Source organism: Mus caroli, chromosome 8, assembly GCF_900094665.2.
Source record: "Mus caroli chromosome 8, CAROLI_EIJ_v1.1, whole genome shotgun sequence".
In the NCBI taxonomy this organism is placed as follows: domain Eukaryota; kingdom Metazoa; phylum Chordata; class Mammalia; order Rodentia; family Muridae; genus Mus; species Mus caroli.
The window spans coordinates 64,166,316-64,188,130 of record NC_034577.1 but is presented as its reverse complement, the minus strand read 5'-3'; the positions used below and the strand labels follow the sequence as shown (position 1 = coordinate 64,188,130).

General features: G+C 45.0%; 1 protein-coding gene and 1 pseudogene across 1 annotated transcript; one reads left to right on the top strand and one right to left on the bottom strand.

Moving 5' to 3' along the window:
- Window positions 1-11,602: 11,602 nt before the first annotated feature.
- LOC110300185 (olfactory receptor 1361-like) lies at window positions 11,603-16,557 on the bottom strand. The gene is made up of 2 exons (XM_021170253.1): window positions 16,434-16,557; window positions 11,603-12,551 (listed from the first exon to the last, which is right to left on the bottom strand). Exon 2 carries the CDS (start codon window positions 12,542-12,544, stop codon window positions 11,603-11,605), a length of 942 nt encoding a protein of 313 aa, XP_021025912.1. The 5' UTR covers window positions 12,545-12,551; window positions 16,434-16,557.
- On the top strand, window positions 14,150-14,550 carry LOC110300186 (annotated as a pseudogene).
- Window positions 16,558-21,815: the final 5,258 nt, after the last annotated feature.

Here is a 21,815-nt window from a genome sequence, read left to right as displayed (position 1 = left end):
TTAAAAAAAATTTATTTCTGGGTTGGAGAGATGGCTCAGAGGGTAAGAGCACTGACTACTCTTCCAAAGGTCCTGAGTTCAAATCCCCATATGTGCATCTGAAGTCAGCTACAGTGTACTTATGTAAAACAATAAATAAATCTTTGGGCTGAAGCAAGCAGGGACTGACCAGAGCAAGCAGAGGTCCTAAAAATTCAATTCCCAACAACCGCATGAAGGCTCACAACCTGTGTACTCACATACATAAAATAAATAAATCTTAAAAAAAAGTTAAAAAATTATTTCTACTAAAAAATGTATGTGGGATACCCACCAGAGAAGACTACTTGGTCACTAGTTTAAGCCTGTAGAAAGTCTTTATTCACTGCTTGGCAACTACACCAGATGCTTAGGATCCCAGAGTAACCCTGAGCCTTTCTTAGGGTGACCTTTTAAGCACTAAAACCATGTGCTGGATTAACATGCTTTAGTTAATGGTAACCAGAAGTAGAACAACAGAAGCCAGAAAGCAAGGTTAGCACATCTAGAGACTGTCCTAGAACTAAAGACTGTGATGAATTAGGCCTTTGTTTTCATTTTGGAAGGTGTGCTGAGTTTTATAGCCTGAATGTGTGCCCTTCTCCCAGCCTTGAGTAGGGAGGCCTAAGCAGGAGATTAGACATGGCTTGTTAGAGAAAAACTTGCTCCATTGCTCCAGCACGGTGGGTCCTGATGAGAAGAGACAGTCTATGGTTTTAAGTCTATGGTTTTAAGGTATTTATTGTCATGGAGTAGAGGCAGAGAAAGGCAGAGAGAGGGAAAGAGTAGAGAAGTAGAGGCCAACCATGGCCACGTGGAGGGGGGGGGGAAGGGAAGGCAGAGAGAAGGGGAGCAAGAGGGCAAGAGAGAAGCAAGCAGGAAGAATGAGTAAGAGTAAGAGAGGGAGGAGGGGGCAAGCAGCCCTTTTATAGTAGGCCAGCCTACCTGGCTATTGCCAGGTAACGGTGGGGAGGAGCATACCTGGCTGTTGCCAGGTAACTGTGGGTTGGAACACACCTGGCTGTTGCTAAGTAACTGTGGGAGTGGAGTCCAGACAGAATACCAGGAGCTTGATGGGAGGGTTGCCCTATGTGACTGATGGCCACAGAACTATGAATCTGGGGCCTCATGTCAGGAGCCTGGTGTCTGGGAGCTTGGCAAACTTCCTTCTGTTCCTTGCAGAGTTATCTGTTGGGTCACTGGGGTTTAAACCTAGCTCAACCAGAAAACAGTCTGCCTTTCATGGTCCCACATTCTCATATACATAAAATAAATAAATCTTTTTTAAAGCTTCTAGGAGATGTTAATTGGCTAAGACCTCACCTTAAGCCTGTGTTTGATATTCTCAAGGGGGATGCAAATTAAGTGGTGAGGAATGAATAGCTTTGCAGAAAGTAGAGGGAGCTATTAGCTAACAACAGATACATTATATAGACTATAGATCAATTGTTGGCTGTTTGCATTATTTCTACTCATGTGCCCACAGCAATTTTTTGGCAAAAGGGACCATTAATGTGGATTCATTTTTCTTCGACTCCAAGTAAAGTTTGAACACCCTATTGTGAAGCTGTTGCTGTGTTAACACAGAATTGTAGGATAGAGTCATGAAAGTGTTTTGTAAAGAATGTTTTGAGAACCTGATGAAATGTTTATTCCTTATTCCAAACAGCAATTGAATTGGTCATTGCACAATACTGATATTTGGCCTATTGCATGTGCAAATTTTTCAAGCAAAATTGACAAGTTATTACAATTTGCCTCTATGAATGCTTTTGTATTTCCTGTAAATTTGAGTATATAGTCAATAGAGAGTAGGCTTACTGTATTTACAGATGGCTCATCTAATGGGAAAGCAGCATATGTGATTTGATTACATGTTCATTCTCTTTGAGTTTCCCTCCACTTCAGCATAAATAATTGAATCACGTGTTATAGCCGCTATTTTTGAAATGTTGAAAAATCAAGCTTTTAATTTGTATACTGGTAGCCATATATAGCTCGTGGCTTACAATTGCTTGAAATTGTTCCATTTTTAGATACTGCCAATTCTCAAATTTTACAGTTATTTATACAAATACAGCTTAATTTAAGAAACATGACTGTTCCTTACTTTATAGGACATTTAAGAGCTCATACTGGATTGCCTGGACAGACCCCTTAGGGCAATACCACAGAAGACTTGTATACCATGCAGATTATAGGCCTTACAGGAAAATTAGCTAAACAATCTCATTCTTTACATCATCAAAATAGTAATAGCTTGAGACAATAATTTGGTATTTTTAGAGAATGTGCACGTCAAATTGTAAAGACTTGTTTTCAGTGTCCTCAATTTCTACCTGTGCCACATAATGGTGTTAATCCTTGAGGACTTATACCCAATCAATTATTGCAAATGGATGGTACTCATATTTCTGATTTTGGAAAATTAAAACATGTACATGTGACTTGACACTTTTTCAGGCTTTACAGTTGCAACTGCTTTAACAGGAGAAGCAACTAAAAACGTGATTAGACATTGCCCGAACTGTTTTTCTGTGCTTGGTGTTCCAAATCAGATTAAAACAGAAAATGGAACTGGCTATTACAGTCAAGCATTTGAGGTGTTTTGTAGACAATTTAATGTTGCCCATATTATTCTTTACAATTTTCAAGGACAAGATATTGTGGAACTTTAAAACAATATCTTCAAAAAAAACCAAAAAAGGGGGAATTATGTCCCTGTACACATTATTTAAATCATGTTTTTTTTTATTTTTAAAAATTTAAAATTTGGATGCCAAGGAACTCTCTGCTGAGTGTCTATGGCACCCTATAACTAGTTATACTCATGCCTAGGTGAGATGAAAGGATCCACTTATTGGCATATGGTATGATCCTGATCAGGTATTTAATATGGGAAAGAGGGCATGTTTGTGTTTTTTCCTCAGGATGCTGCAGGAGCGTGATAGCTGCCAGAGTGATTGGTGAGACAACTCTGATGCTGGGACAAAGAATGATGCTGACCTGTGAGCTTGCTGAGCACCTTGACAATGGTGACAGGAAGCTGTATTAGACATATGTTCTTGACCTACCTTTGCTTGTCGATATCCCAGTTTGGACAAGCTGCCTTGCTTTAAGCTTTTAGACCTTGTGGGACAGAGAACATGGAGACTGTGGAAACTGACTCAGAAAAATTCAAAAGGAGGAGTTATGATGACTCTTCTCTTTCCTTCAATGTGACAGTTATTCTGACTCAGCCATGGACTGGTCTAGAAATCAATAAAATACTGGGAAAAAAAAGGAAATGGCAGTCTTCATTTGGAAGGTTGGTTTTGGACATTTTCAGAGACATATTTGGAAGTTAGTTGCAGTTCTTTATGAAATTACACTTGCAGTGGATAAAATTGGACAGGACCTGGATTTCAGACAACTGTTAGTGCATGTGTTTAAGCTCCTAATCTTTTATTCCTTTAACAGGGAGGACTACAGCCCTCCATGAAGAACGTTACCTTTATATAGATCATTCAGGAATAGTGAAGGATTCTATGGCTAAAGTTCAAGAAGGACTAGCCAAAAGGAAAAGAGAAAAAGGACAGAATCAGGGATGGTTTGAATCCAGATTCTCCACTTCCCCATAGCTTACATCTTTAATTTCTACACTGCTTGGACCATTAATTATAATTTTGTTGCTTTTAACTTTTGCACCTGTGTTTTGCACTTTCACACAGGATCGCTTTCAGCAAGCTCAGCTATTCACCATGGCAGTCATTCATCGCTATGAAGAAATACATTGAGTGCCTATTCATATGTCCTTTATGGCTTTGGTCTGAATGGGAAAGAGTGTGCTATAGAAGGCTAGTAACCAGAGACAGGTAAGAGTGCTCTTGAGCTCCTACTGGCCTAAGACAGAGACATACATCAAAAAGCTGTTTGTTTTCCCTGACAGGAGCAATTTAGCCACTGACCTAAGATAGGCACGGTCGGTCGCCTAGCCACCCTTTACCCTATGGGATTATGGAAAACAAGTAAATCTTGTCCCCCTCCATCCCTCGCCTCCAGCTCATCCTTAAAAAACAAAAAAGGGGGAATTGTGCCCTTCCCCCAGCCTTGAGTAGGCTAAATATATCTTAAGTGCTTGCCACAGTTGGACCTTAAGGACCCAAGTAGAGTCTTTCCCCTTGCTGCATCTGCAATTTCCTACAGGAGCCTTGAGGAACTGACTGCCTGCTGAGCTTGCTTTGCAACATAATCCAGCTGAGCCAAAGGATGGGGTCTGTGGGCTCTCCCTATATAAATGCAGTGCTAAATATTAAACTTTGATCCTTGATCAGAAACTTTGTCTTGGCTTCATCCTTCTCTCACACTCCGTCCTTTTTCATTTCCAGCCCCCCTTTCAGGTAGATCCAGTTCATCCATGGCCACTGGACTGCTACATGAATGGTACCTCCATCACAGTCAGTTGGGCTAAGGTCTAGAAGCCTGTTATTCATGTCTGGATGGAACTATGTGCAGGTGTGGTTGCCTTAGTCAGGGTTTCTATTCCTACACAAAACATCATGACCAAGAAGCAAGTTGGGAAGGAAAGGGTTTATTCAGTTTACACTTCCACATTGCTGTTCATCAACAAAGGAAGTCAGGACTGGAACTAAGCAGGTCAGGAAGCAGGAGCTGATGCAGAGACCATGGAGGGATGTTACTTACTGGCTTGCTTCCCCTGGCTTGCTCAGCTTGCTCTCTTATAGAACCCAAGACTACCAGCCCAGAGATGGCACCACCCACAAGGGGCCCTCCCCCCTTGATCACTAATTGATAAAATGCCTTACAGCTGGATCTCATGGAGGCATTCCCTCACCTGAAGCTCCTTTGTTTGTGATAACTCCAGTTTGTGTCAAGTTGACACACAAAACCAGCCAGTTCAATTGACCCCTTGTCAACTGGACACACAAACACATCACTATTAAGCCTCAACCCTTATTCCTTATTCATCTCTAAGACCTAAATAACTTTAAGAGTCCTACAGTCTTTACATATTAAAAATTCTATCCCTTTAAAATATCCAATATCTTTTAAAATTCAAAGTCTCTTAACTGTAGGCTCCACTAAAATACTTCCTTCAAGAGGGAACAATATCAGGGCACAGTCACGGTCAAAAGCAGAATCAAACTCCAACCATCCAATGTCTGGGATCAACTCAAGATCTTCTAGGCTCCTCCAAGGGCTTGGGTCACTTCTCCAGCTCTGCCCTTTGTAGCACACACCTTGTCTTCTAGGCTCTAGCTGCCTGTACACCACTGCTGCTGGTCATCTCATGGTACTGGCATCTCCAAAACACTGCTGTCTTCTACTGCAACTAGGCTTCACCAATCATAGTCTCTCTTCATGGTGCCAAGACTCATCTCCTTTGCATGACTGCTTCAGTCCTAGGTCATAAATTGCATGGCCTTCCAAGGCCTCTCACAGTGCTGAGCCTCAGCTGCTCTTCATGACTCTTTCAGGCCTTCAAAACCAGTACCACCTGGGTGACTCTTACACATTATCAAGTCCTGCTTCAGCACAAGGTATAACCTTGGCTATCTCTGGAACATAGCCTCTTTGTGCTCTCAGTAAACACTTCCCAGAAGATTTCACCTCAATGATATTGGTCTCTTCTTATTCACCACTAATTTCTTACTTCCAGCTAACCAGCATCAATAGTCCCAGTAATGCAAAGGTTTTGCTTTAGTAGTTCTGGTATGTTGTTAATCACAGCTGATTCTTCAACCCCAGCTAACCAAAATCACAAAATCTTCACAATCAAAATAGCAACAGCCCTGATAAAAGTCTTTTATCTCCCCTCTGAAATTTCACAAGCCAGGCCTCCATCTTCTGCACTGTTCTCAACATTATCTTCCAAGCTCCTACAGGACATCCCATAGAGCTCTTAACACCCCAATGGCTCTTCTAGCTCAAAGTTCCAAAGTCCTTCCACAGTTCTCCCCAAAACATGGTCAGGTTGTCACAAGAAAACCCCACTTCTGGTACCAATTTGTCTTAGTCAGGGTTTCTATTCCTGCACAAAACATCATGACCAAGAAGCAAGTTGGGGAGGAAAGGTTTTATTCAGTTTACATTTCCACACTGCTGTTCATCACCAAAGGAAGTCAGGACTGGAACTAAGCAGGTCAGGGAGCAGGAGCTGATACAGAGGTCATGGAGGGATGTCACTTACTCGCTTGCTTTCCCTGGCTTGCTCAGTGTGTTCTCTTACAGAACCCAAGACTACCAGCCCAGGGATAGCACCACCACAAGGGGCTCTCTCCCCTTGATCACTAACTGATAAAATGCCTTACAGCTGGATCTCATGGAGGCATTTCCAGACCTGAAGCTCCTTTGTTTGTGATAACTCCAGTTTGTGTCAAATTGACACACAAAACCAGCCAGTCCATGTGGGTGTTTGAGGAGACCAGAAAGGTTGTTGGATCCCCTGGAGCTGGAGTTACAGGTGGTTGTGAGCCATCCAAGTGGTTCTGGGAATGAACCTGGCAGTCTGCAAGAGCAGCCAGTGCTCTCACTCACTGAGCTGTTTCTCCATGTTACTTATCCAATCCTTGACCTTCATAACTTTCATTTGTTCTTTGTTGCTATAACAAATTAAAGCCGGGCGTGGTGGAGCATACCTTTAATCCCAGCACTCGGGAGGCAGAGGCAGGCAGATTTCTGAGTTCGAGGCCAGTCTGGTCTACAAAGTGAGTTCCAGGACAGCCAGGGCTACACAGAGAAACCCTGTCTTGAAAAACAACAACAACAACAAATAATAATAAATAAATAAATAAATAAATGAGACTGGGTAAGTACCAAAAAAGGGTGGTTTACTCCAGTCAGGAAGTTCAAGATTATGCTAGTGAGCTCTCTATAGCAAAACACTCAGGAAATGACTTTATAAGGAAAAATATTTATTTTGATTCACACATTTAAAAAAATTTTTTTGTGGGCGCACAGTTGAACTGTATCACCCTGACTCTTCAGTCTCATGTGTCGCTAAGCCAATGACACTTCTTTTTGTGTGTGTGTGTGTGGTTTTTTGAGACAGGGTTAGCCCTGACGGTCCTGGTGCTCACTCTGTAGACTAGGCTGGTCTTGAACTCAGAAATCTGCCTGCCTCTGCCTCCCAAGTGTTGGGATTAAAGACCTGTGCTGAGCAAGCCAATGACACTTCTATGCTGGAAGTTGTTTGTCTGCCTGAGAACTGTGTGTATGCTGAAGGAATGTGAGGAGGGACCATCATCAATGTGTGCTAGAGTCTTAACTGTGTCCTTGACCTTTTTCTTTGAATGTGTTAATTACTTTTCTCATTACTCTGTAATGAGGAGGGGCCCCACCCACTCTTTCGCTTACAGTTTGAGATATACAGTCCACACATCATGGAAGGCACGGAGGAGTGTCTTGTTCTGGGTGGTATGAGCTTGCGGCTGCTACTTATTACATGTAGGCAGATTAGGAAGTAGAGAGCTTGAGTCAAATGTGGGCACTGATTGTTAAGGCCCATGCCAGGGACCATTTCCTCTAGCTAGGCCTCATATCCCGAAAATGCATAATCTCTCAAAACAGTGCTAGAGTGCACTAGCGTCTGGTGAGCACCAGGAATCCAGACCTACAAACCTGTGGGGGAACACTGCACATTCAAACTGCAACAGAATCTGTACCACCAGCCCCCTTCCAAGAATGTCACTAGACATGGTGGTACACACATGTAATCTCAGCTTTTGGAAAGCCTAGATGAGGGTTGTGGGTTGCTGCTGAATGAAGGGAGGACATGTTGGCTCCTAGGTATGGGTGAGGAGAGGCCATATGAGGGAGAGAACACCCAGAGGCATCTAGAAGAGTCCAGACTGAGCCTGGACATGAGTGTAGAGGGAGGGGTTGGGGTGGGGGAGGGGGGCACAATGGAGACCGGGAGAGCAAAGAGAACCATGAGAACAAGCAGCCAAAATAGCTGAGTTATACAGGCCAGAGGAGCTGGAGGAAGAAAGATGGCTCAGTGATTAAGAACATTTGCTATTTTTCCTGAAGATCTGAGTCTGATTCCCAGCACCCACATCAAGTAGCTCACAACTGCCTGTAGCTCTAGGGGGAACGTGTGCGTGTGCGTGTGCGTGTGTGTGTGTGTGTGTGTGCGTGTGCGTGTGCGTGTGCGTTTGTCTCTGGGGTATTGTACAGCACAGCACCCATGTGGAGGTCACAGGACAAGTATGTGAATAGCTTCACTTCTATCGTGTGAGTTCTGAGGATCCAACCTAGACAGTCAGGCTTGGTGCCTGCTGGGGCTTTATCTGCTGAGTCACGGTGCCAGCCATGTTGGTCTTGGTGGAGACTTAGGAGGACAATGCAATGGGGGATCAACTTAGGCTCAGAGTTGCAGAGCTATGATCACTTGGCTCTACCTGTGTGGGCAGAATGTCTTGATGCAAGCCACGTGGTGGTGGCGCATACTTTTAATCCCAGCACTTGAGAGGCGGAGGCAGGTGGATCTCTGTGAGTTCCAGGTCAACCTGGTCTACAGAATGAGTTTCAGGCCAGCTGCTGCTACACAGAGAGACCCTGTCTTGAGAAAACCAAAACCAAAACCCAAACCCAAACCCAAACCCAAACCAAAGAGCATCATGGTGCATTTCTTGTTTAGGTGACATGGTGTTGGTATCAGGAAAGCAGCTCCCAGGTCATGTCTGGAAGTATTCTGCAGACCCTCTCTGTCCCAAGTCTTAGGGTCAGGCTGTGTTACAGATTCCCATTTGGGACGGTGTGCCCCATGGCCACTTGTTGTCTGAATTTGACCAGTTGTGGGTCTGGATAACAGACTCCATCTGCTGCAGAAAGAAGCCCTTGCTGTGACAGGGGAGGGCTACATTTACCAAGAGCTTGCAAATGCCCCTTAGCCATCTCCTAATCCAGTTCATCTGACAGTTAACCAGGACACATCTGTGGTAAAGTTAATTAATGGGAGAGAAGAGATGGCTCAGTGGTTAAGAGAGTGACTACTGCTCTAACAGAGGCCCAGAATTCAGATCCCAGCATGTACACCTAGCACTTACAACTACCTGTAACCAAAGCTCCAAAGGACCTGTGCCATCTGAGGCATCTGTGGATAACACACACACACACACATACACACACAAACACACACACGGTGGGGGGTTGGGATGAAACAAATATTTTAAAAAAGAGATTAAGCTATAAGGCTGGTGAGATGGCTCAGTAGGTGCGGGGCTTGCTCTCAAGCCTGATGATCTGACTTTGGAGGAGAGATTCAATACCCACAAGTTATCCTCTGACCTCTACACAGGTGTCATGACACAGGTGCACTTCCACACATTCACACATGTACTAAATGCATACATGTAAGAAATGTTAAAGATTAATTTATAAATTAGGCACACCAGTACCCTAATAATACAATAACTAGTAACAAAATTATATGAAGACGGTCTCTTCCCTCTCTCTTCTCTCTCTCCCAACCTCTCTCCTTCTACCCTGTCTCTCCAAGATCTTACTCTGTAGCCCAGGCTAGCCTTAAAATCCACAGTCTCCCACCCCAATGCCCCAGTGCTAGGATGATGTGACAGATGTGTGTCAGCATGCTTAGCTTCTAACCGTGTTACCATATTGTTTTTGCCCATCTCAGGGTATCAGGAGATAATAGAATGCTTATGTGATCATAGGAGCTAATGATACAGGCACTGAGACAGGATGTTGGGATGCTATCTGAATATATACATATAAGGATGTATGCTTGATGTCAAGTATTGCTTTATTTAAAAAATTAAAATAAAAAATAAAAAAAAATGTAAGCTTGAAACTGAGATGGTTAAGTCACACAGACACACAAAATAGACCGCTACTCCCATTCTAGGAGGGATGGAGGTGCATAGCATAAGATGTCATCATATGAGTAGAATGCCATATGATTGGGAACTTGGGTGCTAGAGAGATGGCTCCACGGTTAAGAACACCTGATGCTCTTGCAGAAGACCCAGGCTCAGTTCCCAGAACCTACATGGAGGCTCATAACCATATGTAACATCAGATACAGGAGGATACAGCGCCCTCTTCTGGCCTCCATGGGTACTGCACCTATTTGGTGGTCAGGCACACATGTAGGCAAATGCTCACATACAGAAAAAATAAAATAGAACTTAAAAACTTAGAATTTCTTTGTTTCTCATACTTTCTTTTATCTTTTAATGAATTTATCTTGTGTGCAAGATCAATTATCCATTCTAGTCTTATGATCTGTGGAGCTTGCAGTATAAACAAGCCCAGCACACAGACAAGGTAAAGATTTAGGACTTGATGGAAAAACAAGACAGGAGAAAGTTGGAACCCCCAGTGCACCTGCAAGGAAGCTGTGGCCAATGAGCGGTGGTCAGGTTATAAGACTAGAATGGATAATTGATTCTGCCCTGGAGGCTGGAGAAATGGTTCAGTGGTTAAATAAAGAACATTTACTGTTCTTACAGAGGAAACAAGATAGGTTTCCAGCACCGATAACAAACAGATCACTACTGCCTGTCACTCCAGCTCCAGGGGATATGAAGCCCTCTTCCGACCCTCTAGGTACTACACTCACATGAGCACACTAAAATACCCAGACAGAAAATAAATCTTAAAAATTTAATTCTTAGACTCAGCAGTAAAGAACACTGGCTGCTCTTCCAGAGGTACTGAGTTCAGTTCCTAGAAACCACATGGTAGCTCACAACCATCTATAATGGTGTCCATGGCCCTTTTCTGGTGTGAAGGCATATATTCAAATAGAGCACTCATACACATAAAATAAATAAATCTTTTAAAAAATTAATTCTCCCACACAAGTACTAACCTTGTTCATCCTGCTTAGCTTCCAAGACTGGACAAGATTTGGTGTGTCCAGGATAGTACAGTCAGGCAGAAATGATGAATTCTCTACCTAGACTGAAGGAGTGACTCCATCACTGTGGAAGTGTGGTCGTTATAAGGGGTTAGCCTGTGAAGCTGTCTACTCCTCCTTCTGTCCTCTGCCTCTCCCCCCTTTGCTCCTCCCCTTCCACCATGGGATGAGGCTGTTCTGCAGAGATGAATCAGTAGTTATGAGCACTTACACTTTTTCAGAAGCCCCAACTTTGTTTCCAGCACCATTTCAGATGGCTAACAGCCACCTGTAACTCCAGCCCTGAAGATCCAATGTCTTGTTCCGGCCTCCATACACGTGTGCATGCACGCGTGTGTGTGTGTGTGCGCACGCATACACACACAAAACATACACTCACACACACATTCACATACATGCACACAGTCAACACACACTCACACACAAACATGCACACTCTTTTCTAGAATATATACTCTCAAATACATACACACACTCCTGCAAACATACACACATTCTCACATACACAGACAACACACTATACACACAGAAACACATACAAACACACTAACAAACACACGATCTCTCTCTCATACACACAACAAATCTAAAGCAAACAACTGTTCGGTAAACAACTTTGGAAGAATAAAATAACTGATGAATTGAAGCCATGTCAATGTCTCCGTATAACTTCTGCCCTCTGAACTCCCAGTCCTGTGGCTACTTAACAAGGACTGCCGTCCTTCGGACAAAGGTCATCAGGGCACCTTTCATGTCCTTGTTCCTCAGGGTATAGATGAAGGGGTTCATCATGGGGGTGACCACAGTGTACATCACTGCAGCTGCTGTGTCCTTCTGGGCTGTGTGGGAGGATGTGGGACTGAAGTACACTCCAATCAGTGTCCCATAGAAGAGGGACACCACGGAGAGATGGGAGCCACAGGTGGAGAACGCTTTCCATTTCCCTCCTGTAGATGGGATCCTCAACACTGCTGTGAAGATGCGTGTGTAGGAGGTCAAGATGCCCACGAAGGGGGTGATGATGGGCAATGCGCCCACAGTGTACACCATGATGTCATTGAGAGAGGTATCTGAACAGGCCAGCTTCAGAAGTGGGCTGAGATCACAGAAGAAGTGGGGGACCTGGTTGTGGCCACAGAATGAGAGGCGAGTCAGAAGGACTGTGTGGGTCAGGGCATTTGCAAAGGCTGAGGCCCAGGATGCAGTGACCAGGAAGCCACACAGCCGCGGTGTGATCGAGGTTGTATAATGTAGAGGGTGACAGATGGCCACAAAGCGGTCATAGGCCATGGCAGTAAGCAAGAAGCTGTCAATGCCGGCAAACCAGATGAAGAAGAACATCTGTGTAAGGCAACCAGAGTAAGAGATGCCTTTGTGTCCTGACACATGGTTGGCCAGCATCTTGGGGATGGTGGTGGAGGTGAAGCAGACATCTACAAAGGCCAGGTTGGCCAGGAAAAAGTACATGGGGGTGTGCAGCCTGGGATCAGCAGCAATGGCCAGAATGATGAGCAGGTTCCCTAGGACTGTGAGAAGGTACATGCTCAGGAAGGCAGAAAAGAGCAGCTGCTGCTGTCTGGGGTCCTGTGACAAGCCTAGCAGCAGGAACTCGGACACCCCACTGAGGTTGGCTCCTTCCATGGCTGTCCTAGAATAACAGGAAGAACAGAAGAATCTGTGTGTGATAATAACCGAGACTGAATTCTGTCTTTCAGTTGGTATGTATGTGTGTTTATGTGCATGAATGCACGCACATGTGCATGTGTCTGTGTCTTAGGGTTCTGTTGCTATAAAGAGACACCATGACCAAGGCCACTCTTATAAAGGACAACATTTAATTAGGGCTGGTTTACATTTTCGGAGGTTCAGTTATCGTGGCAGAAGGTATGGCAGTATCCAGGCAAGGATGGTGCTGAAGGAACTATGAGTTCTACATCTTGTTCTGAAGGCAAACAGAAGACTGGCTCCCACATGGTTAGGAGTGACTCAAAGCCCACCCCCACAGTGACACACTTCCTCCAAGAAGGCCACACCTACTCCAACAAGGCAATACCTTCTAATAGTGCCATTTCCTGGGCCAAGCATTTTCAAATCACCACAATGTGTGTGTGTATGTGTGTGTATGTGTGTGTGTTTTCCCTGAATGTATTCCTTTCCTTTGCTCAGGCACCAGTAGGTCTTGCTTCTTTCTCTTGCAGTAGGACTCTTCCTCCTGAGCCCATTACTAGTTGATTCTAGGCAAGGACTTACGATCCCTGAGCCTCACCCCCAGCCCCTCCTTGGGGGACTTTAGGCAGGGGCTTCACCTCTGCATTAAAGCCCCTGCCTAGAATCACAGAGTAATAAGTGGGGTCATGACTCAGTGGCAGAGTCCCACTTAGCATGCATAAGGCTCCTGAAAGAGGAAAAAGTAAATCTCATGCTGTGTGGGAATGGGCATATCTGTCTAGGATAGCATGTTATCAGATTTCCAATACTGTCACACAACACTTGAGCCTCTCGAGGCTTGTCCTGGCTCACAGTTTCAGAGGCACCAGTCCCTGCCCTGTGCCTGGGGCAGAAGAAGAGAGAGAAGGAGAAGCCAACATCCATTGCAATGACTCTTCCCAGTGGTCCTGCCCCCTATGTGTACCACTATTTCCTAATAGTGACACAGGCTGGTGACCCTGTCTTTTATTTATTTATTTGTTTGTTTTTTGAGACATGGTCCAGATTGGTCTTGAACTCACAGAATTTGGGATTATAGGCCCACACTACCATGCCCTTCTCCAGTCTCTTCATTCATAACTATGTGTGTGCATGGGAGTAGATACAGGTAGCTGTAAGTCACCCAACATGGGTGATGGGAACCACACAGACCCTCTGTAGGAGTAGCACAAATGCTTATCCACTGAGCAATTCTCCAGCCAGAGGACCTAGTCTCCAACACATGAGTCTTTGCAGGAGCTCCAGATCCAGGGGGTAATGGACAATGATGTCATATCATTTTTTGGCTATTTTTTTCTTTATTTTTTTCTTTGTCTTTTTGTCAAAAGCCCACCTGTGGGACTTGCACTTGATATGTAGTGAAGCTGACCTTGAACTCCTGATTCTCCTGCCTCCACCTCCCAGTGCTTGGATGACACAGGTGTTCAATTACATGCCCTGCTCATCATTCCCTGGATGTGTGACCAGAAGTAAGTCTACTTAAGAAGGAGATCCAGGCACTTCCTTCAGACGCAAGTTACAGGCAGATCGCGTCTCAGCCTTGCCAGGAAAATACTAAAGTTCCTCTGGGCTCAGATAGAATTTTAGAAGAACATAATGGTTGGAGAGGAGAAAACCTATGGTGGCTGTGAAGGCCCTGATGCTATGTATGTGAAATTAATATCTTCTTATGGTCATGAATTTATTGTAAAAAGAGAACATGCATTAACATCAGGAACAATAAAGGCCATGTTGAGTGGTCCAGGTCAGTTTGCTGAGAATGAAACCAACGAGGTCAATTTTAGAGCGATCCCCTCACATGTGCTATCAAAAGTGTGCATGTATTTTACCTAAAAGGTCCCCTATACTAATAGCTCCACTGAAATTCCTGAATTCCCAATTGCACCTGAAATTGCACTGGAACTGCTGATGGCTGCAAACTTCCTAGATTGTTAAATAAAATAAATCATAAAAAAAAAGGAGATCCAGGCTGGCAAGATGGCTCAGTGGGTAAGGGAGCCTGCTCTCCAGTCTGACAACCCAAGTTTGATCCCCAGGTCCCACATGGTGGAGGGCAAGAAGAGAATCCTACAAATTTTCCTCTAATCTCCATACCATCACACAGACACACAGACACACATAGAAAGAGAGAAGAGAGAGAGAGAGAGAGAGAGAGAGAGAGAGAGAGAGAGAGAGAGAGACTGAGAGAAACACACAAAGAGGGGGAATGAGGGAGAGGGGGAGGGGCACTCTGTAGATGTGGGCAGAAGCACATCACACAAAAACAGCTTTCCCTCCACTGTCTTGCCCTTAGTTTGTATAATGAATACAATTTGTCATCCAGCCATTTTTTTTTGTTTGTTTGTTATTTTGAGACAAGGTCTCTATGTAGCTCTGGCATTCCTGGAACTTGCTATGTAACCAGGCTTTGAACTCATAGAGATCTGCTTCCTCTTGCCTCTGGGTTGCTGGGATTAAAGGTGTGTGCCATTACTAAACCTAGCCAAGCCTGGGGTTCTCTCTCTCTCTCTCTCTCTCTCTCTCNCNCACACACACACACACACACACACACACACACACACACATTTCAGACCCTAACGCCATTCTTTGCTCAAGGCCACTGACCCAAGGTCCTTAACTCCTCTTAGGTGTCCTGATCCTTGCTGGGCTTGTTCAGGTCCCTACAGGTGACGTCAAGCCTATCTCCATGCTTGACCTGATTCTGGGTCCCCTGGCTCAGCCTCAGCCCACTGAAGTCACATCTATCAAGGCGGGGCACTGGGTGGACAGTGACAGGACCGTAGCTGTTGAAGGGTCCTGACCATCCTGTCTGCCCCTTATCTCTCTCTCTCTCTTCTTCTTCTCCCTTCTCATTCTTTCTTCCTCTTCCTCCTCCCCTCCTCTTCCTCCTTTCTTCACTTTTAAAATATTATTATTATTATTATTATTATTATTATTATTATTATTATTATTATGTGCTGAATACAGGGACTCTGCTGGCATGTGCTTGCTTTTCTACTGTGCCACACCTTCAGCCTTTGCTTTTGGGAATGGAGTCTCACTCTATAGCTAGGCTGGTCTGGAATTGGGCATCCTGCCTCAGCATCCTGTATATTGGGATGACAGGCATGGGTGTCCACACCCAGGCTTCCTCCTCCCGTTGCCTCTCAGCTTGTCCCTTCACTGGTGTCCTTGGTACCAGGATTAATCTCTACAGTGTGCCTGGTCAAGGTGAGAGGGAGCTGCCTCTGTGCTGTAGAAAATCTTGCACTGGCTCCCTGTGCGCCTGGCTCCGGGTGAGCTGCTGCTGATAGCTGGTAGCTAGTGTCCATGAGAAGCTCCTTACAAAGAGTGGGTGGAGGCCCCTTAATCACACTCAGCATTCCAGGTAAGGCTTTTTATCTCCATTCATACACAAGGGGACTCAGGAAATTATCAATGGCCCCATACTTCACAATCTGTCTTGTTCCAAACCTCTTAATACCATACTATACAAGCTGAGCACGGTGGGCTCATCTGTCGCTCCAACACTCAGAAGGCTGAAGCAGGAGGATGACAAGCTCCAGCATAGCCAGGGCTACATACGACCTTGTTTCAGAATGAACAGAACAGGAGCAACCCTGACACGCAGGACCCAGATACTCACTACTTGGCAGAACTGCACATTTTCTTGCATCTTTTTTTTTTTTTTTTTTTTTTTTTAAGTAGACACAACTTAAGTGAGACCTAGAAAGGCAAAGCCACTTGTCCCAGGTCACACAGTAGGCTTGGCTATACCCTCCAGGCTCACTGCCTGCTGTGGCCCCCTTACCCCGCCCCCCCCCCGCCCCCCAACTTTACTCACCTATGGAAGGTATGCTTCTGGCCTTGGGATACTTGGTGGAAGGTAAGCCAGCTCTTCTTGGGAAAAAGTCCTGGACAGAGTGTGACTAGTGAGGCATTTTCTGTCCCTACAAAAGTCTGTGCAAGGCCTTGGCAGAACACAGCTTACCCTCTGTCCTCATTGCCTGGCTTGTTCCCCAGGGTCTTGTTAGGATCAACTGGTTAATTGTTCTGTGTTCTGTCCCTGTCAAGCCAGCTTCTTAGGGGCCAAGGGCACTGTACTTCCTGCCCAGGTTTTCCCTCCACACCTTTGGTGCCAGTGTCTCTAGGATTCTTTGGGGATCCCTTGAAAAGCATGGTTTGGTGGAATTCTCTTGACACTATTAGACCTGCTCAAACCCTGAGATAGCTTTGAGGCTTCCTACTGCTCCCTAAGGGAAATAGACCCTTCATATATATTATTTATTAGCTTTTTTGGGGGTGAAGGACACAAAGTCTGTAGCAGGTATGATTTCTGTTTTGTCCATATGTGTTCAGGTATGCAGCATTTTCATATCATTCAGTGACATGGGAATGGAGCCCCACGAGGGAAGGCTCCACTATTCCTCTTAGTCTGACCCCATTCTTTTGAAAGCTGCTTCCCTGACTCACTTCTAAAGCAGCAGCAGTTGGCTCTTTTCCTTCCTTGAGGGGTGCACCCCAACCTCATGTGGAGTCAGGTTCCCACCTGACTTCACTAGCTTTGTCTATAACCACTGCCAGTCTCCCTTTCCCTTCTAAGCCACGTTTTCTGAGGTCCCAGTTTTCTGGCTGGAGTCCCTCCATATCTCCCGCAATCTTGCCAAGCTCTCTGTTCATCCCAAGCCCCTTCTCCAGGACCCATTTTCCTGGTTCTGGGCCCTCTGTAAACCTGACCTGTGGGCGTTTGCTGTGGCTCCTTGAGCTCACCCCTGCAGTTTCTCACGAAGTCTTGGGGCTGAGCTTTCTCTGCTGTCTTAGCACTGCTGTCAGGGACTGGGGGTCTGGAGCTGGCAGGAGAGGGGCTGTTGCTGAAGTGGACAGGCCACTGCTCTCATGTTTTCCTAGTGGAACACAGGAGCTTTCGGCTGGATGTGCTGTGACTTGAACACTGTGTGTCCTGCTCAAAACCACAGTGGACCTTAACCCAATATGAACTGGTGAGGATACCCCAAGAATGCCTAGCATACAAGAGGTGCTGGGTTCCAGCTCCAGTGTCAGAGAGGGGAGGGAGAGGGGCTGGGGAAGGGAGGAGAGAGGGATAAATTGGAGAGACAGCTCAGTGGGTAAGAATTTTCTGCTCTTGCAGAGGGTCTGAATTCAGTTCCCAGCTCTGGTGGTTCACAACTGCCTATAAACCCTTGCTCTTGCTCTGCACTCGGAGACCACTGCATACCCTTGCACAAGCCCCAGCCCCGCAGACAAACACACGGACACAGATGGGAAAATAAAACAACTCTTTGTTTTTTGTTTTTTGAGGCAGTTTTCTGTGTAGCTGTGGATCTGCCTGCCTCGGCCTCCAGAGTGCAGCGCAAGTCTTTTTCAAAAAGAAAGGAAGAAAGAAAGAAAGAAAGAAAGAAAGAAAGAAAGAAAGGAAGGAAGGAAGGAAGGAAGGAAGGAAGAAGGGATTAGAGCAGCTAGACATGGCAGTGCACTGAGATCTGGAGGCCTGCCTGCCCCCACTGCGTGGAGACACCAACAGTTGAAGAGAATCTAGAGCATACTAGGGGCCTGACCTTTCAGCACTCTCATGAATTTTAATTTTGTCGCATGCTTTGATGTTGTGAAACACCGAATTGCTTGGCTTTAAACCTTTCCCTCTGGGTGTCCAGAGTTTTGGACCTTCAGGTATCACCCCTGGGTCTGAGCCTCCGCTCTCAGCTGCGAGGCTTGGAGGGGGCGCAGCGCCTCTTAGCGGCCTCAGGGAGAAGCACAGCACAGAGCACTGCTGCTTCAACCTTGGAAGGCACCTACTCCCCTCTATGGGCTCCTTCTTTTTCATCTTCCCTCCTCTCTCCCCCTTCCCTCTCCCCTTCTTCCTTCTTACATCTACTTATCTCTTTTTTCTCCATCTTTTACCTATTCCTTTTCTCACCCCCTTTCCCTCTGCTTCCCTCCCCTCCCCTCCCCCTTTTCCTGTGCAGCTGATGAACCCAAGCAGCCTCTCATGCCAGGAAAACACTCTTCCACGGAACACACACACCTAGCTACAGTCGTTTTCAAATTAGTCAAGATTTTATGGCAATGTCAGTGTGTTCATGTCATATTGCAGACATCTCTTCTATCCTGCTACTCTGTGAGACAGGATATCACTAGGCAGCTCGGGCTGGACTGGCCTGACTATTCTCCTGCTTCAACCTCCTTGGTTGTGGATGACCGCTGTGCCACCATGGCAGGGTTGCCTGATTATGTTTTGTTGTAGGTAAGGTCTAGCTAGGCAGCTTAGGCTGTCTTAGAACCCTCCACATCTCTGCCTTAAGCCACTTCAGGGCTTAGAAGACTGGTGTGGACATTCACTTCTGGCTTCAATGACCATAGTTAATGTTTCTTTTCCTGTCTGGTGGGTCCATCTAGTTGCTTAGTTTGCTTTCTTTCTTTCTTTTTTTTTTTTTTTTTGGTTTTTCGAGACAGGGTTTCTCTGTNTAGCCCTGGCTGTCCTGGAACTCACTTTGTAGACCAGGCTGGCCTCGAACTCAGAAATCCGCCTGCCTCTGCCTCCCAAGTGCTGAGATTAAAGGCGAGCGCCACCACCGCCCGGTTTAGTTTGCTTTCTGATGCTATGATTAGAACACCATGACCCAAAGGAACTTGGGGAGAAAAGGTGTTCGCCACCAAGCCCGGCCCTGTTTTTTTTTTTTTTAAGGTTTATTTGTTTTATGTATATGAGTACACTGTAGCTATTTTCAAACACACCAGGAGAGGACATCAGATTTCATTACAGATGGTTGTGAGCCACCACGTGGTTGCTGGGCATTGAACTCAGGACCCCTGGAAGAGCAGTCAGTACTCTTAACCACTGAGCCATCTCTCCAGCCTACCTCTGTTAAGCACAGATGATAAGCTAGCTGGGTGGGACCCCATCCTGAAATTACCATTTCTCTCACACTTGGGCCTAACCTTGTTTTTTTGTTCCAGGCCCACCCTGAACTGTAATCACTACTCCCAAAATCTCTTTATTTCCTTCCTAGTATCTTCCTGACAAGTTTCCTCATAGTGTTCTAGTGTTCATAGTGTTCATCTGTCCCTTTTTTTCTATCAAGCCTCTTATACAATTCATATTGCATCCTTATATTTTGCATAGTTGAGAAATTATATATTTTTGAGCTCATATTTTTAGAGTTCTTTTCCACAGCCTTAACAGCTGTTCTGAAGGTCCCAGTGTTTACCATTTTGCTGAGATATTAGCCACACCTTTGCCTCCAGGATTCCTATTGTCTCTGATCATCAAGGAGAAAAGCAAATAAAGGTTTGTTTACTTCGGACAGGCACTGACCACAAACCAAAGAGATTACTCTACCCAGTATGGCTTAGAGAACCAGTGGGTTCATTAGGGTGACTCAAAGGGAACTACTAAAGCTCATCATAGGATGGATGACAACTCACAAAAGTTGCACAAGTTGTAGGCAGGTCCACCCTAGAGTCTCCACCCTTGAGGTTCTTACTGGTTTATACCCTTGAGGAAGGGACCTTGTAAATCCTGTAAATTTGAAGAGTTTCCTGAGACTTGTAAGTTTTATTTATTTCCTGAGTCATATGGGCCTTCATTCTTCCTCTAGAAAGTGATGTTCCAGTTTGGAGGAAATCATCAGATAACAGTCCCTCCCAGGCTGTGCAAAATGTTCAGTCTTGGCTATAGGTAGCTGCTTCTGTTTACTTTCTGTTTCTATAACAATGCCATAGACTGATAAGTTAGAAGGAAAAGAGGTTTATGGTTATGTGAATATGAGACTGAAGAGCCTCATCTATCAATTGCCACAGACTGGACTCAGTCAGTCCTTCCACCCGCAGGAGAATCAGGGTCTCAGTACAGGTGGGCAGGAAGTCGGCAAAAAAGTGACAAACAGACATGAACACCAGAGAAAGTGCTGCATCTGAATGTAATTCCTCAAAGTGAGCACCAGACTTATAATACCGAAGAAAAACAAGAAAGCTAGGTGATACATCAGCCAAGGTACATCGAGATGCATAATGGTTCTGTACACAAACAAAGAAAATACATATATAAAAGCTATCGGGAGCCAGGCAGTGTTTACAACTGAGATAGGAACATCCCTATCTAAAATCAGCTATGCACAGGAGCAAGGTGAAAGGTCTGATGCAATGCTAGTCTATTGTTAAACCCACCACCAGGGGTTCTGTAGTAAATACCTAATTACGCAATTCCTCTGGGCCTAGTGAAAAACATGCACCAGGGGAATTCCATTCTCCTAACCCTTTCATGAATAATACTTCAGCTCCTCCTAAAACCACAACCCATCTTCTTTCTACTATTATGTAATGTAGGCTGCCATTCATGTCTGTAATGAGAATTCTAAGTTTACTTTGTTAAGCTTGCCCTGAGATTTCTAGCTTCCATCTGGCAAACTGAGATGCCTGATTGCTAACTGTCAGCACTGGGGCATTTCATCTGGATGAATGACATTCTTACCAAATTCCAAGCCCTGGGTCATTTCAAGGACTGCCTAGGACATTGGTAAAGGCCAAGCAGTAGAGTTCAACCTGATTTAGGTATTAGTAAAATCATTTCTTAGAGGCACCTATAATAAAACAATACTGAAAGAAAGCACACAGGTTCACACAGCAACTAATGCAGGTTTGGAGCATTCGTGCCAAGGTTTCAGGAGACTGAGTTTCAGTGAAACTCTTTGTCTCAGGACTGCATCCAAGCCTTTAGGCATGTCACACAGTCTTCATTGGAGTCGGTGTGGCAATCAATGGCTTTTTTTTTTTGTTTGTTTTTTTTTGAAGACAGGGTTTCTCTGTATAGCCCTGGCTGTCCTGGAACTCACTCTGTAGACCAGGCTGTCCTCGAATTCAGAAATCCTCCTGCCTCTGCCTCTGCCTCCCGAGTGCTAGGATTAAAGGCGATCGCCAGCACGCCCAGCTGACTTTTTTTTTTTTAAAGAAATAATATCATGTAGCCTAGGTTGGGTTCAATTTAATACGTCCCTTGACTTCCCTTGACTTATTCATTCAATAAAATGACCTTTAATTACCTTTTTTCGTTTTTTCTTTTTAGATAGGGTTTCTTTATGTAACCCTGGTTGTCCTGGAACTCTCTCTGTAAACCAGGATGGCCTTGAACTCACAGAACCTGACTCTGTCTCTCAAGTGCTGGAATCTACCACCTGGGCCTCCTTGAATTACTTTTTTTTTTTTTTTAAAG